The 17,739-nt window shown below is 38.1% G+C and overlaps 1 protein-coding gene across 1 annotated transcript in view; it reads right to left on the bottom strand.

The window, feature by feature from the left end:
• Window positions 1-6,428: 6,428 nt before the first annotated feature.
• The window catches only part of LOC127453482 (beta-1,4-galactosyltransferase 3-like), a 37,892-nt gene continuing 26,581 nt past the window's right edge, over window positions 6,429-17,739 (bottom strand). The window contains exons 4-7 of the mRNA XM_051719879.1: window positions 16,035-16,222; window positions 12,114-12,236; window positions 11,267-11,371; window positions 6,429-10,438 (exon numbers count right to left, since the gene is read on the bottom strand). Of these exons, the coding sequence (XP_051575839.1) occupies window positions 10,276-10,438; window positions 11,267-11,371; window positions 12,114-12,236; window positions 16,035-16,222 (579 nt within the window). The 3' untranslated portion in view covers window positions 6,429-10,275. The remainder of the gene's footprint in view (window positions 10,439-11,266; window positions 11,372-12,113; window positions 12,237-16,034; window positions 16,223-17,739) is intronic.

The raw sequence follows: 17,739 nt of genomic DNA, 5'->3' as shown, positions 1-17,739 counted from the left end.
GCCTCTCTCCTCTCTAGTAATTTGGCTCATAGTCTTAATAGTGATAGTATTTGACTAACTGGGGCCCAGGTCAGTAAGCAGACAAACTGGTTAAACCGAACATCTGCTAGCTGCCTTGATGTCACACAGCTCACATAAACTACAACACAGAGACTGTATCACCTAGATATCATATAGAGATTGTGTCTGTTCCCCGAACTACCAAACACAAAACTCTCACTAAATCATTTAGAAAAAAACTGATTAAGGTCAAACTTGAGAGGAAAAAAAAAAAAAAATTTAAGATAACCATCACATAAATTTAGGGCTACTAAACATTAGATCTCTTTCTACCAAAGCACTAATTGTAAATTATATTATAGTTTGGATGTGCTCTGACTGAAACCTGGCTTAAACCAGATGAATATATTAGTTTAAATGAATCTACTCCCCCAGGTTATTGTTATAAACATGAGCCTCATCTGAAGGATCTAGGAGGTGTTGCTACAATTTACAGTGAAGTCTTTGGTGTTACACAAAGGACAGGATATAAGTTTAAGTCTTTTGAACTAATAATGCTTAATGTGACACCGTCAGATATAAATAAAAAATCTGTCGTCTTTTGCCCTTGCTACAGTATATAGAAAATCTGGGCCGTACTCTGGTTTCCTTGGTGAATTTGCAAATTTTCTATCAGATCTAGTAGTTAATGTATGATCATATTAGCCCAATTTTATCATCATACATTTGCTACCTGTTAAATTTCTATTTACTACATACAAAGCTTTGAATTGTCCAGCTCCACAGTACTTAAGTGACATTCTGAAATGCTATATTCCATCACGATCATAAAATTCTGGCTTGTTAGTAATTCTAAGAATATCAAAATCCACAAAAGGAGGTAGATCCTTTTCATATTTGTCTCCTAAACTATGGAAAAGTCTCCCTAACACTGTTCAGGATGCAGAAACACTCACTCAGTTTAATTCTAGACTAAATACTCATCTATTTAGCCAGGCATACACCTAATTTATCCATCAGCTCACAATTAGGCTACTTTAGTTAGGTCTGCCGGAACCAGAAACATCTATCATGATCTATAACTCTGCATAAAATTGAATGCCATCTACACTAATATTGTTCTATTTGTTTCCATGTCTCAGGATTCATATCCTGAAGTTATGAATTGTTCCTGCTTATTGTCAGACTCCACTGCTACGTATCGCTGAGTGATGATAACAAACTACAGCCGGTGCTAGCCAGACATCATTTCAGTCTTTTGACTTCAGAGGATGAACTGATGCCAACTCCAACTGTAAGACACCGGATACTTTATATGCCACTGCCTGTACATTGGACCCCACCGAAATGACCCTCCGGTTGAACTGCGATGCACCTCATTGATCTCTGCCTGCATCACCTTTGTCTATTGATAAACTACACTCTTGCAATGGAATACATAGACCATAATTTAACTGCCAACAAAAGCCTTCATCAGCCAACTAACAAAGGACAATGCATCTATGTGAACTTCTGCAGTTAATTCAGGATGGACTTCAAAGACAATAGTCATTAATCTTACAGTTCATAAAAAAATCTTTTTTTTTTAAACACTGGACCATAACGCTTAGATAATTTACACATTTTAAACCATGACTTGCACTGCACACAAATAAACAATATTGGCATTATATTCATGTGGTTTAGCCAGAGAGGAACTGGCCCCCACAGTGAGCCTGGTTTCTCCCAAGGTTATTTTTCTCCATTAACCAACATCTTATGGAGTTTTGTGTTCCTTGCCACAGTCGCCTTCAGCTTGCTTACAGGGGTTCTAAATACAATTATTATACACAATTTACAATCATATTTAATCAAACTACACAATGATCACTAAGACTTTATAGATATTATAGTTTCATTTTTGTTTTGTTAATGCATTATTTCCTGTAAAGTTGCTTTGAAACTATGTGTGTTGTGAAAAGCGCTATACAAATATATGACTTGACTTAATGTCTCCCACAACAGCAGAAATTCTTAAAGTAGGCAGTTCAGCCACCCGTGAGACAGCGGAAACTGCCCCAAAGGGCTGGATGTCTCTGCCCTCGCAAACCACAAGCGACAGTAAGTGGTCCCCTCTGATGCAAAAAAAATCCACTTCTGCTTCGCCGAACTGATGCCATATGCTCTGCGCCACATCTGGGTGAAGTCTCCATTCCCCCGGGTGCAGAAGATCCCTTGAAAGAGCATCTGCTACTCGACCCTGGGAGGTGAACCGCCCTCAGTGATCCTAGTCAGGAAAGAGACCAGGTGAGAATCTTGTGAGTGAGATGCAAGGACTTGAGCGACTTCGTGCCACCTTGATGATTCAGGTGGAATACCATCAAGGTGTTGTTGGACCGAATGAGCACATGATGGCCTGCCAGAACCGGCAAGAAGTATTGCAGGGCTAGAAAAACTGTGCGTAACTCTAGGAGGTTGATGTGGTCCGTGGACTGATCTTGAGACCAACGGCCACAAATACCCCTGTGATTCCAAATTGTACCCCAGCCCATGAGGGAAGCATCGGTCATGCCCATTTCCCAACGAGAAGGAATGACCCCAAGGGGTACGCCTGTCATTAAAAACTCCCAGCGATTCCACTGTGTCAATGCATTAACACAATGGTGGAAAACAACAATCAACTGATGACGATGTCTGGTGGGGTTCAACCGCAAATTGTTGTTCCACCACTGAAGAAGCCCAGTGGAAGCACAGAAGTGGCGGCAGTCAGCATCCCCATAAGCTGTAGTAACACACACTATTGCAACATCGTTCCCAGCCAGAAACGAACAAGGAGCTTCAGAATATTGTCTGCCCGAGCATGTGACAGAGTGGCAGAAATAGCATGAGAGTCCAGAGTCATTCCAATGAAAGTAATCGATTGCACCGAAATCAGGCAACTCTTTGTCTCATTTACAGTGAGACCCAGCACATGTTCCAAAAACAGTCTGGTTTTGCAGACAGCTTGATACCTTGTGGGGGCACAAAGCAACCAGTCATTCAAATAAGGCAGGATCTGCATTCCTCTGGACCACAGAGGATACAGAGCTGACACGAGGGGCCAGAGACAGACCGAATGGTAGGACCTGGAATTGGTAGGCTTGGTTTTTGAAACTGAATTGAAGAAACTTCATTTGCTGAGGTGCAATCGGAACATGAAAGTATGCGTCCTTCAAGTCGATGCTCGTAAACCAATACTCCCTCATGACAGACTGAAGAACGTCGGCTGTGTGTAATATATGAAAAGGCAGAGTTTTCAGGAACAAGTTTAAACAAGCCTTAAATCAAGAATTGGATGAAAACCACTGTCTTTTTTCGGAACTAGAAAATAAGTTGAATAAAAACCCTCCTTTTGAACGAGGGAGTGAACCTTGTCTATGGCTTCCTTTTCCAACAGAGAACGAATTTCCTGAGAGAGCCACTGAATGAACTGCATCCCTGACCACTGTAGGGACAATCCTTGAGAGCTTGGGGGACCGACATCGAAACTGTAGAGCATACCCCCTCAGGGTAGTCAAAACCCAGGGATCTATTGTTGTGCTCCTCCAGTAGGTGTTGCATTGAAAAACGATCAACCACCAGCCCAATCACTTCAGGCTTTACAGGATCTACTTTTAGTGGCAGTGGGGGAGCGCTGGTGTAGTCCCCCTGGCAACTGCTGATGAGGAGGTCGAAAACCTTGAGCGTCATCAGCAGTACGGGGCCTCTGTGGGCCCTGAGGCTGTGGAGTAGGATGTTGGCGGAAGCTTTGTTCTGGTATTAGCGATGTTATCGTTAAGCGATGGTGAGCTTGAGCTGTCGGCACCTTAAAGGCAGGATTGTGCTGCACCGGTGTCAGCTGGCGAGTGGCCTCAGACAATTTCACCCTCTTTTCCAGCCGTTCTGGAACGTTAGGCCCAAAGAGGTGTCCAGGAACGATTGGGAGGTCCTGCAGAGTTCTTACAATCCTCAAGCAGTTTTGCTTGAGCAAGCCACACTTGGCGGCGGGCTGCCAGAAGCGTGACGGTAAGAGTACCTAGTTCACATGTCATGTGACCCATAGTCAGAAGAGCCATCTGCAGGAACTTGAGAAACTGAGGGGTCAGTGTTTGCTGACTCCAACGTACCGGTGGTAGCGAGGAGTAATTGACAGATTGTATTCTCAGTGCAGGTTATATAGGCAGCAGATTGTACGCCTTTTTCAGCAGCGAGTCTGTGTGATCACATTGGGCGCTGGGGCATCGCACATTGCCCCGTAGGTCCTCATCAGGTGACACCACCTGGGCTGCGACAGGCTGCTCTATTTCTGTAGCGCAGCCCACCCCGATGGAATCTGCTTTGGCCATAGATACTAGTACGAGTGATCCTTGATCACCGCTTTGGTGCACTAGACCCCGTGAGGGCATTTGAAAATTCTGACACAACATTTTTGCATGGTGGCATAGCAAAGGAAGTCACAGATGAGAATCGGAACAAAACACCCCTGGATAAAACTGTAAGGCTAAGACAAGCAGAGTGGTAAATAGCCACTCTGGAGAGATTACCGCGATGAACAAAAAGTATTCAGCTGGTGCTGCGATAATCCACTAGAGCATAAGCACTGCCTCTGGTGGTCAGGAGGAATGAAACATAACTTTTTGCTCGTGCCATCTTGGACTTACAGTTGCAGCATCTTTCAAAATCAATAGCTTTCAGTTACAAATGCCATTGTAGAAATTCATTATTCACTATCAGCCATGATTAATTTAATCCAAGAGGGAAAGTGTCAAATAACAGGACAGTTAATGAAATTAATGGTGTTCAGCTGGTCATGTGATTCTAAAATTGAAGACCCCAGGAGAATTAAACTGCTTTATAAGGTTACTGATATGACTAAAGACCTTATCTCATGTGAGTGGTCATGATTTTTAAATATTCTCAAATATTTAGTATCTCTGAAAAGCCCAGGGTGTCCTCTAACCCAAAGATATACTGTATATTTTAGATTTTTTTCCAGATTAAAAAAAAAAACAGCTTCTATTGTAAGTGCCTCACTGATTTTTGCTTTTTTTTTTTTTTTTAATAAAAGGAGGGGCAAGTCGATATCAGTATTTGTGGTAATCAACATTATGACACAAATGCTGTCGATTGAGCTTAACTTGTATTCAACCCGGAATATTCCTTTTAATCATGTCACTTGCAGGATATGAATTTTTGATATCAACTATTACATTTATTCTAGTTAAAATGAATACTTGATATCAAGAATGGAATTACTAGTGAAAGAGCCAGTTCTTGATATCAGCAATTACATTTGCACTAGTAAAAACGTTAAAAATGTCTTTATATAAAAAATTGCCATTACAATCAAAATGGAATGTCAGCTAGCATAAAAAAAGTGATGTTTTCTATCAGTAATTGCATTTTTACAAGTAGAATTTCATAATTATCTGTCATTCACTCCTATTCACAATGCAATTACAGAGATATCTATAATTCATTTCTTACAAGACATACACTCACTGAGCACTTTAATAGGAACACCTATACACCTACTTATTCATGCGATTATCTAATCAACCAATCATGTGGCAGCAGTATAATGCATAAAATCATGCAGATATGGGTCAGGAGCTTCAGTTAATGTTCACATCATCTGTCAGAATGGGGAAAACTTTTGATCTCAGTGATTTCGACCATGGCATGATATTTGGTGCCAGACGGGCTAGTTTGAGTATTTCTGTAACTGCTGATCTCCTGGGATTTTTACACACAAGAATTTACTCAGAATGGTGCCAAAAACAAAAAACATCCAGTGAGCAGCAGTTCTGTGGACAGAAAAGCCTTGTTGAGGAGAGGTCAGTGAAGAATGGCCAGACTGGTTCAAGCTGACAGAAAGGCTACGGTAATTCAAATAATCACTCTGTGCAATTGTAGTGAGCAGAACAGCATCTCAGAATGTACAACATGTCGAACCTTGAGGCGGATGGGCTACAACAGCAGAAGACCACGTCGTGCACTTTATTAGGACCATAGTGTTCCTAATAAAGTGCTCTGTGAGTGTAGTGATCTTCTGATCTGTGAGCAAATCATTCAAGTTAGATCCTTCCAATGAACCATCTGAACCGCTTTAATTTGGATTTAATCACTCTCTGAATAAAAAATATTTTTAAAAGTCCTTATCCATTAATCACATATGACACATGGACAAGACATGGAACTCCATTGATTAAAAAAAGTGGGAATCCTGTTGCATCAACTGAAAAGCCCAGAAGTGTACATCATGCAGTAAACTTTTTATTTGTTTTGTGAAGGGTTGTTAAGAGGTCAGTCTGCAGTTAGTGTTTCCCATCACAACAAACAAAACTGGCATAAGCTTTTTGTTCTCCCTTTGGTAGCAATTGCTCAAATCTCAAAATAAACCTGTCACAAAAAGACACAAGACATTTAGTACATTAACATTTTTATTAAATCATCATAAGGCCACTGTGTAGTGTGCAGATTTTGTAAAGAGGATCAAATGCCCCACATCAGAGCACTGCTCATTGAAGAACACAACCTAGATTACTGAAGCCCAATAAGGCACATTTAGAAACATCTTATCCATAATAACCAACAGAGTACCGTACAGCCTGTGATGTGTACAATCACTCGAACTATATCTTTCATTGCTAAAACAACAGAGCCTATTCCTAGTACCTTCTATGAATTCATGAGGGTCATCTGAATAATTATCAAACATAAGTTCTCAACTTTCATTTGTGATACCAAATAAAATGCATTTTAGGAGCTTAAGAGCAAAGCACCCATTACATCCCAAATAATTCACATTAAAAGTGTTTACAGTCTCTGCAATCAGGTGACCATCACATGACATCTGTTACTCTTCAACACAGTCAACCAACAGCAATAAACTAATATATAGGTCATATTTCATTAACCTGACCATTAATGGCCACCTTCACCTTTCTTAGAAAAATGAATTTAGATCATTACTGTTAAGCCAAAAGCAAAAAAAAAAAAAAAAAAATTACTCTTGCCACAAAACAAAATCTTAACATATGAATTTTTGGTATCTTTGCATTCATGACATCAAATAAATTTTGAATGAACCAACCACAATTTTCCAAAACCACACCAAACAATGAATCTCACAAAGCCTGCATTGAACATGTCCAGATCATATTCTTCCTTTTGACTTTGGGTCAAAATAGGAAATTTAAGACTTCCTTAAAGGAATAGTTCACCCAAAAATGAAAATTTTCTCATCATTTACTCACCCTCATGTCATCCCAGATGTGTATTTGTTGTATTGTTTTTTTAAGAATCTCCCTGCTCTGTAGGTCCATACAATGCAAGTAAATGGTGACCAGAACTTTGAAGCTCCCAAAAGGCACATAAAGGCAGCATACAAGTTGTCCATATGACTCCAGTGGTTTAATCAATGTCTTCTGAAGTGATCCAATCAGTTTTGGGTGAAAATAGAACAAAATATAACTCCTTTTCCACTATAAACCTTGACATCAGCAGTCTCCTTGGCAATCGTGATTTCAAGCTTGATTACACTTCCTACAGTGCTATCTAGTGCTCATGCGTCAAGCAATAGGAAGTGAAAGAGATTTAAATCATGTTTGAGCCTAGAGACTGTAATGGCAAGATGTACAGTGAAAAAGGAGTTAAAGTCTGTTCACCCAAAACCAGCTGGATCACATCAGAAGACAAAACCACAGGAGTCATATGGATTACTTTTATGTTGCCTTTGTGCTTTTTGTAGTATAAAAGTTTTGGTCACCATTCACTTGCATTATATGGACCTATAGAGCTGAGATATTCTTCAAAAAAATCTTTATTTGTGTTCTGCAGAAAAAGTTATACACATTTGGGATGGCATGAAGGTGAGTAATGATGCAAGAATTTTCATTTTTGGGTGAACTATCCCTTGAAATGAATGCAGATTTAAATTAAAATATTATTACATACAAAAACAACTATTACTGTTATGACAATCATCACTGTGGATAAAAGAAATTACAAAAGAACTCAAAAGTAACGTTTACAGATGCATTACGCTAATGAGAATTTGGGAGAAAATGTGCTTATTTATCATGAAAAACCTCACAATGCAAACACCTCAATGATCCTAAATTGTAATTGATAATGCAAAATACAATTACTTTTTTTTTCTTTTGTTTTAGAGTGAAATATAACCCAGACATGAGATTCACTCGAAGAAAGCAGAGCGGTCCTTTCATCTTACACATTCACACAGAACGAGCAGTGTCTGAAACAACCAACAGATGAATCGACTTCTGTAGTCTAACTCCAACATCACACACACACACACACACTCAAAACACTCATTTGCCATCACATATGGTCTACCACATCCATGTATCTGGCCACCTGACAGTCAAAGGGCCCCTTTCACAATTTGAAGGGACTGAACAGGATGCAGATTTCCCCAAAACTTATGAGAACAGCTGCAGTTATGAAACGTTTTGAAATGTAAAATGAAATGGATATGTTTTCAGTCAGCATTTCTTTGAGGATTGCACTTGCTTGCAAAGAATCACATACAAAAAATGAAAATTTTAATGTTTTTTGATCAAACCAAACATTTATATATTCAAGTATTTACTCTCTTTTTTTATTCAAATTATGATAATAACGGGCTTCCTTAATGAAACACAACCAGAATTAATTCTAACAAACTTTAGGACATTCAATTCAGTGCAACCGTTTACGTAAGAATGGTTTTATGAACGATATGCACAAATTCAGCCTGTGTTTGATGGAGGTGGCTTTCGGATAGAAGTGTAATAGCTTTTCTGGTCAATTTCCTCTGAATAATCAAACTGTGCGGTCAAAAGGAAACTGAAACAGATTCAAAGCTTAATTTTGTATAATTAGACGTGTTAACAAACATATGAGTTTGACTCGAGCCTCAAGGACTCCTGAAGCATCCAATCTTCATGAAACCAGCTGAACTGACACACAACATGAAGCGTTCTGCACTGACGTGACATATTCTCTCACCAAACGGAGAGATAGAGATACATTCAACATGCCTATTGCTAACAGAGCCAAATAACATTGCAAAAGTTTAAACAATCCAGAAATTTAACAAAAATCCATGCAGGTAAATTGCAATGTCTTGAATATTTCATGAACGTAAGAGGCAGCGTGTTGATTATAAAGCCAGTTCTATTACTAAGAGAACCAAAGGCAATGGCGACATTTCAGGAATAATAATAATAAAAAGGAAAAACATCAGTACATGCAGAGTGGTTATTTCTACAAAAAAAAGAAAGAAAAAAAAGGCCAGTTCTGATTGAGTTACTTAAAATGGATATCTGAAGGGATAGTTCACCCAAAAATTCAATTCTGTCATGATTTACTCACCCACATGTTGTTTAAACCTGACTGACATTTTTCTCTCTCCATGAAACACAAAATGAGATGTTAGACAGAAGGTTAGTTTCAATCACCATTCACTTTCATTGCATCTTTTTTACCATAAAATGAAAGTGAATGGTGGCTTTCATTATATGTCTCCTTTTGTGTTCCACAGAAAAAAGTAAGTAATATGGGTTTAGAACAACATGAGGGAGACTAAATGGCAGAATTTGTATTTTTGGATAAACTATCCCTTAAAAAAACTTTTTTTTTTTTAAAAATCACTCCACCCACCTGCATAACATTACAGTTCTAATTTACTGAACCAGAAATGCACCGGTCCCAGAGTAGTGCAGCAAACAACGTTGCTCATGCAGTCCATGGCCTGCTTCATAATTTCCATCGCATGGTGACGGAAAACGAATTTACCCATCTCTATGTCAACCGTGGGCGGCCAAACCTAGGCTTAAGTCATCATATAAGAAATGTAAGGAGAGAGTGCAGCTTGATTCTAAGGCAACAGAGGTTTTTACCAGTGCCCTCGGGCACAGAGGATGTAAGAAGTGTTTGTCCATTAGGAAACACGTCCTTCCTGCAGAGTGGTCCTTCACTGGTGGGGCCGCGAGTCTCTGGCGTGGTCAGTTTTTGGACCAGTTATCTGCAGCATCCTGACTGATAAAGTGAACCAGCATAACATACAAATGTCAAACTTTGGGGAAGAAGAGAACAAGTAGGACAGAGAATCTTGGTTCCACTATGTGGCACCACCGTCACAGAGGAAGAAAGGTCTGTGCTGCAATAAAGGCATGATGTTCCTTTTGATTCACTGGCCTGTGGATATGGAGAAAGTGTTCTGCAGGCTGTGCTGCATTGGTGCAAGGAAAGAGTACTGGGTCAATCCGACTAGGAAGCAGCTTCTTTTGCCGGATGCAGGCCTTTCTCGGTGCCAATGTTAACGGTGATGTTGGTGTAAAGCGGTAGATAATCCCGAGACACGATCTCGTAATCCACCGTATTCATACCGTCCTGTTTCCACGTGTGCCGGGTCTTTGCCAACATGTTAAACCTGCATGGAAGAAAACTTGTTTGGTATTTGAACATCTAATAGTGGAAGAACTTGGTTTGTGATTCTCAACTGGTGGATTGTAACCCAAAAATGTGTTGCAGACCTGTGCTAATAGTGTCACAGACAGCAATCGTGCATAGTTAAGATGGCAAAATTAATACACTTATCAACTTTTAAAAGTTGTTGAAGTGTTCCTTAGCTCAAATGAAAGAGCATAGTGCCAGCAAGGACATGAGTTTGATTCCCAGGGAACGCACACTGATAAAATGCAGGCCTATCCCTTGAATGCACTGCTGTTGGTGTTGACCTCGAAGGTTGTTCATCTAATCAAACTACGGTATTTCTGTGCAAATTAATTTGTCACTTGGTAGAAGCTAGCCAAAATGGGCATACGCCAAAATGGACAGGTTGCTTGACATGCCCTCATCCTCAAAAACCATGAACAAAACTACACAAGGTTAAAGCCGACACAACCCAGACTACATTAAATGTGTTCATTTGTAACGAGGTCATGGTTTGAGACCACAATGCATCTGAATGGAAAATTATTGATTGCCGAGAGCATGAAACCAATGCAATTCAATTCTGTAGGATAAATCATTTTTGTGTTGTATTGGCTCACCACTTGATGCCCAAAGTAAAAACTGGGTCCTGAAACAAAACCAGCTGAGAACCACTATACTAGGTGATGATGTCATTGTAATGGGAAATTACTTTTGCAAAGTAACAACGCAAGAGAAGGATTTGTGAAAGATATGATAAAAAAAAAAAAACATATGTCAACTAGAGAAGTTGCATTTATCGGACAGTTGAGAAAGGTGATTCTACCTTCTGGGATTCACTTCATTGCCCTTGTCGTGCTTGTGTTTGATCATCTTATATCTGCCCACATTTAGAGATGGTCGACTGATCAGCATTCCTCCGAGTGAAACCCTGAGATTGAGAAGAAAACAGGAAGAGAACGTTAGACAAAATGCAGAAAAATAGAAGTCCCCTTCAGTAGATTGCAACAGTACTTGCTGCTGCTCTGTTCTTTGTGTATTCTGGTAAATATAATCAATAATAATTTTCTTATAAATCTACATAAAATGTCTGTGGTTACATTTGGCAAACAAAATGTTTTACTAATATATAATATTTACATACAGTATATATATATATATATATGCCACTTTTATTCATAGTTTACAAAAACATTTTAATGCATTACAGAGGTAGTATAAATGTTTTTACAAAGAATATATCATAAATGCAGTTTAATTTGTTGCAGACACTCAAGCACACCAAACAGAAAACAAAACGCATGCTGCAAGGATCTAAAGTATCAATGCATCAATGTGTGTAAATAAAATCGTAATGCATTGATTAATAATTATCTGCACAGCCCTTATTAGAAAATGCTGCAAGCCCATCTCAACTTGCGTCACCCACATGTGCTCCACAGTTCAATGTTCAAGAGCATCAGCGCCAAGCACTAGGCGCCAGCTCATTTCTGACACTCTGAAACATACGAATAAACTGACAGATGTGTGGACAATGAACCGTGCAGTTTTTAACAGTTTTAATCTTTCGTGCAAAGATTGACAGCTATCTCACAGCCAGCTCACACAAACACACAAACTCAACACCTCCAACACAAATACACACAGGATCAAACACTTCCTCAATCACTCACCGGATTCCGATGTCGTCGTCCTCGCCTCCCCAGCCCCAGTAATTGTTGGGGAATCCGTTCATCTTGAGGTACTGATTAGGGGTCAGAGCAGACACTCCTCCAAAATACATCTTGTAAGGCAACCTGAGGAATAACAAGAAAGCATAAAGATCTTTAAAGAATTCTAACTCGCATGTAGTGCTGGGTGATGTATTGAATATTTAAAATATAGAAATCGACCGATAATCGGTTTGACCGATATTATTTTTTTACTGATATTTACATTTTTCCACTTAATCGGTTCTTTAATATTGGGTTTACCGATAAAGTTGGACACAAAAGTGGTAAAACTTTCAAATAAGGTTCCATCTGTTAACAACACTAGTTAACATGAACCAACCAATTTGTTTTCAAGGCTTTCCATGGCTCAGCTCCACAATACATTGTGGATCTTATCTGTCCCGATCAGACTTCAAGACCTCTGAGGTCTTCCAGTCAAATGCTACTGTCTGCCCCTCATTCACAAATGAAATCTAAAGGTGGATCGTGCCTTCTCTGTCGTTGCTCCCAAACTTTGGAACTGTCTTCCTTTAACTATCAGAGCCTCACCAACTATAGTGACTTTTAAATCTCGTCTTAAAACCTATTTTTATACTTTGGCTTTTGAAGCAGAGCGATGACAATGGTGTTGATGAGTCTTTTGAATGTATTATGTTTTTGATTTTATGTTATTTTATGTCTTCTATGTTTTTGTTTTGTTTTTTTTGCTTTTAATTTTATTTTCTGGAAAGCACTTTGGTGCTCACAACATATTTTAAACTGTATTTTTTTTTTTTGTACGAAAGGGGCCCAGAGCAATATAGAGTCTGTGGGCCCAGAATACCTTGCTACGGCCCTGTTAACAAATGTTAACAAATTACTTTACATTTTAAATATTAAGTGAGGGACTTTGAACAAGCGTATAATAAAACTAAGTCTATATATATAAAAACTATATATATATATACACACATACACATACAAATGCACACACACACACACAGTCTTTAATTTTGCTTAAATAACTATATATTAAAATGATTAATTATCTTTAACAAAATTTATCATATACTATTATATTTTATCAACTTTGTACACAAAACATTTTGACATGACTGAGAGCAACTTGCAGAAAATCACATATTCATTCAGCCCCTCCGAGTAATTTAGTTAATTCACTGAAGGATTCATTATACTCTTGAGCTGGTGAATCACTGTTTTAAAAATACCGGCTCATAAGAGTCATTTAGTCATGAATTAGACTAAACCAGTCACCGTGTTTGTTGTCGAGTACAGCCAGCGAACACAACACAACACAACACAACACAACAGAAAGGTGCGATGTTTTGGTGTTATTTCATGGTGCACACTTTTTTTATGTCACCACATTCAATTCAGACAGCAATCTCATAACTTGGGTAAAATATAATATCTTTAGTGATGCTGGTAGTTCAGCGGTGGAGCAAAGGAAAATTGGAGCAGGAAAATAGAAAGATGCTGTTTTCATAGCTAACACTGGGGTAAAAAGATATGAAATTGTTTTGCTCACCAGCCACAGTGGCTGTGAATGACAATTCATTAATGTCGCTGCATGTCATTTGCTTTGTATGGTTATGTATTCAGCCACAAATGTTTGGAATTAAGCAATGCTGCATTCACAATGCGTGTAATCGCGAACTGCTCCGTTGAAATCAAACGAACTAAACTTAGATCACCTCCTGAGATGGTCTGAAATAATTTGCAGCGTTCTCATGGATTACACTGTTCTTGCAGTTGCAAACTATTTTCAGATGACAGAAACAGCAGAAACAGTGAGCACTCTACATGTGCTTGTTCCGTGAGAAGTGCTGCGCTTATGGGCGGCAGAGCGCCTCTGAATACACAGCGAATCAACAGCTTTTCTTTCATCTGTTCTTCAAAATATAAATCAAGCGTCTTTGTGTCTGACAGCATTTCTTGTCACATGTTACTCCAAGATTTTTATAAGTCGCCTGCCATAGAAATAACCCACCACTGCGCATAAAATATCCACATCTGGTGGGTTGGTGGGTGCTAATTTTACTCTGAACAATAAGAAAAGCACGTCATTTTCTAATTTCATTAACCAGAGGATACATCACAAATACACACACAATTAGTTGAAGGGAATCAAGCAACAATATTTACAAGAAAAAGAGAGAACCGCTCGCTCTTTGGCTGGAGCTTTAGTCTCAAACCATCTGAAACCGAACATAAACACCAAGGAACTGAAACCTGCTTAAAATTAATAATAGTTCAATGGGACGGAAACAATGCAACAGTTATTACATATAATATTTATCCTTGGACCTGTCCATGTTGTCATTATTTCAATGATAAACTTCACTGTGGGAACGTGTGGCCATGGAACTTGTGTCACCATCAGACATGTGTGGCATTCGCTGATACGCTTGACTCTCCCGTGTAATTAAAAGAAATTCCACTGATCATGCAAGCTATAACATAGCTACATGCAACATCTGCAATATCTGTTCTGCTGTTGCTAATAAAATAATAGTATGACTACATCTTACCCAAGTTACAAGGTAAATAAACATGAATGTTTTTAAACATTCCTTATTTATTTTTTCCGCAAATCATCCCTAGGGCCTGAGATGACTCCTTGGCGGGCCCGCGGGCCGTATGTTTGACCCCCCTGGTTTAAGTGAAGCGATTCAAAAATCGAATTCAACAGTTTTTGCATCATCACTAAAACAGTTCATAAAAGTTTCCGCTTGCCATTTTTTCTTTTAATAAATTATATGTAGGTTTCAGTGGATTACCATGTACTGTTATATTTGTGCATACAAACACAAATGATTAATTCACATTCTTCCCTGTGTTCAATTAAAGGAATGTCCCGGGTTCAATCCAAGTTAAGCTCATTCAACAGCATAACATTGATTACCACAAAAATGAATTTTGACTTCCTCCTTTTCTTTAAAAAAAAAAAAAAAGCACAAATCTTAGTTCCAGTGAGGCACTTACAATGGGAGTTAATGTGGCCAATGTTTGAATGTTAAAGCCACAAGACAAAGGATATACATGTAAAAATGATTTGTGTGTGATAAAAATCACTTACGAACCTTTTGTGTAAAGTAAAAGCCAAATTTATAACTTTGTTACCATGACAATGTAATGTCAACAAACCCAAAAACACTAAAATGACTGTAAAAAATTAAGATTTAAATAACTTTACAGCTCAAATAATGCATGAGTTTTAACAGAAGAATTAATGTAAGTGCTTTTATATTATTATAAGCTTAAAATGTCTTTGTTTAAACCCTCTAAAAATTGGCCACATTCATTTTCATTGTCCTCATTCACTTCCATTGTAAGTGCCTCACTGTAACCTCTTTTTTGCTTTATTTAAAGAAACAGAGGAACGAGTCGAAATACGTTTTTGTAGTAATCAACACTGACACAAATGCTGTCGACTGAGCTTAACTTGTATTGAACCCGGAACATTCCTTTAAGGAAAACAGTGCGGGAAACAGGCCTTGATTAGTCTTCTCTAGATTTGTACAGCATTTTAGTTAATTGAAATCTATCAGTTAGCTTGAAATTATGCTTTATCTGATTGATTCAATCTCTCTTTCAGGCCAATTCAGAGCAAATACATATCTATAGATATGTATTTGGTTACAAGTCATATATATATATATATATATATATATATATATATATATATATATATATACACACACACACACACACACACACACACTGAAATAATCAAGAATACAGAGAGATCATTTTATTACATGTATCCCCCAGCCCAAGTTAAACAGCATACAAGTTGCAAAACAATCAATATGTGCAGAAGTTCAAGTGAAAATGCAAGCAAATAAAGTCAAATGAAATGTAGTCTAGCTGAAGACTTACTTGTAACCAAATTTGTCCATGGCAATGGCAGCATGTTTGGGGTGAGTGTCGCAGACGTAGGTGTTGCGGTCGTCTTCGGGAATGAGGTCTACGTCATGGAAGAAGAGACAGTCCCAATCCTCATCCCTCATGGCCTCACGAAATCCCACGTTCATGAGTTTCGCTCGGTTAAAGGTATAATTACCAGCCTACACACAACACACACAGACAGTTATTTTTATTGAACTATCTACAGTGATAAGAAATGAATACAGAGATGTATGATATCGCATAGTGTACTTGTGCATAACAAATGGATGAATAAAATGTATTTACAGTAAGACAACAAAGCCTTCAGACTCAACAATGCAGTCTGCTGTTGTGTGTATATTACTTGTGAAAATGGGCTGAATGTATAATGTGGCAAGGATTCAAAGGCCAGATTAATGAAGATTACGTTCTAATCCTTGCACTCCTAATGTGAAGTGGGAAAATCAAAGTCTCAAACATAAACAGAGATTATTTACTTCTCATGTAAATCCACTGTTTTATTGTACATGTTCTGAGTTTATTAAATCTGTAATTCTCAGAGAACAAATCAAATGGCATGTATCAAATCTAATTAAAAACTATAAATATTTCTTATAATTATAATAATGTTCGTTTGTTAGTGATTTAACGCCTTGCCAGCTTCCGTGGCTATTTTCAATGGCATAAAATACAAAAGGCATAATAATAATAATAATAATAATAATTTAAATCCCATTGTGTCATCTTAAAAAAAAAAAAAGCAATGCATGTGCTAAACTATTAAACTAAAAGGTTTGAGGAAACTGGAATTGGAAAATTGTGAAAATATGACCCGTTACTGCACTGTACACCATGGACGAATTTGGTTTTAATTGTCACAATTCAGATTTCAATCCCATTAAGCCAACTAGTCATGATTTCTTGAGCAAAAACAATTCAATTCCAAAAACTGCAACAATGTCATGCCATTTAACTATAATCATACATAAAACTGTATTAACCTAGGTACAGAACAATAATAAATCCTGGGAATATAGTTAAGTCAGGTTTGAATCTAGCACATTGCTACTCTGAAAAACAAAAGGATTGGGTGTGTTTTGTCACTAATATTTCCTACAGAACAACAGATCAGATGGGGGAAGAGCAAAAGATGACCTGTGAATGACGTATCAGAGTGAGTGGTACAGGTTTGCATCTAGATGGACAGCTATAGCAGGATAAAGTGATTACAACTGAGCACTGCCTCACAGACGAAACACCAGGAGGCACAGTTGAGTTTTATCATATCAGAGCTTCATGTTTGAAATGTAACCAAGCAACAAATATATCTTGTAACAAGGTGTGAAACTGTTAAGACAGTGTCTAAAATGAACATTCGCTGAGTGCCAAATGCAAGTTAAAATTTGGTTTGGTGAGACAACTAGCCAGTTTGCTTGTAACTTTGTAGAAATTGCAACATAACACATTAAGCCCATAAATGTGGTTTAAATCTTAAAATAGATAGTCTAGTTAAATAGTCTGACCCAGGGGTATCATGCACCTATTTTTTTGAGGGGGCACCAAGGTCAGCCACCACAGCCTTGATATAAATCACTGGACACAGTATCATCTTTTTAATGTAACAACTGACCCATTTGCTTAGCTCTGCCAAGCTCTGCAGAATTCCCCCATTGGAGTGAATGGGAAAATATATTTT

Source organism: Myxocyprinus asiaticus, chromosome 15, assembly GCF_019703515.2.
Source record: "Myxocyprinus asiaticus isolate MX2 ecotype Aquarium Trade chromosome 15, UBuf_Myxa_2, whole genome shotgun sequence".
NCBI classification, from domain to species: Eukaryota; Metazoa; Chordata; class Actinopteri; order Cypriniformes; family Catostomidae; genus Myxocyprinus; species Myxocyprinus asiaticus.
Note: the sequence above shows the minus strand (reverse complement) of the source record. Positions and strands in the feature narration are given on the sequence as shown.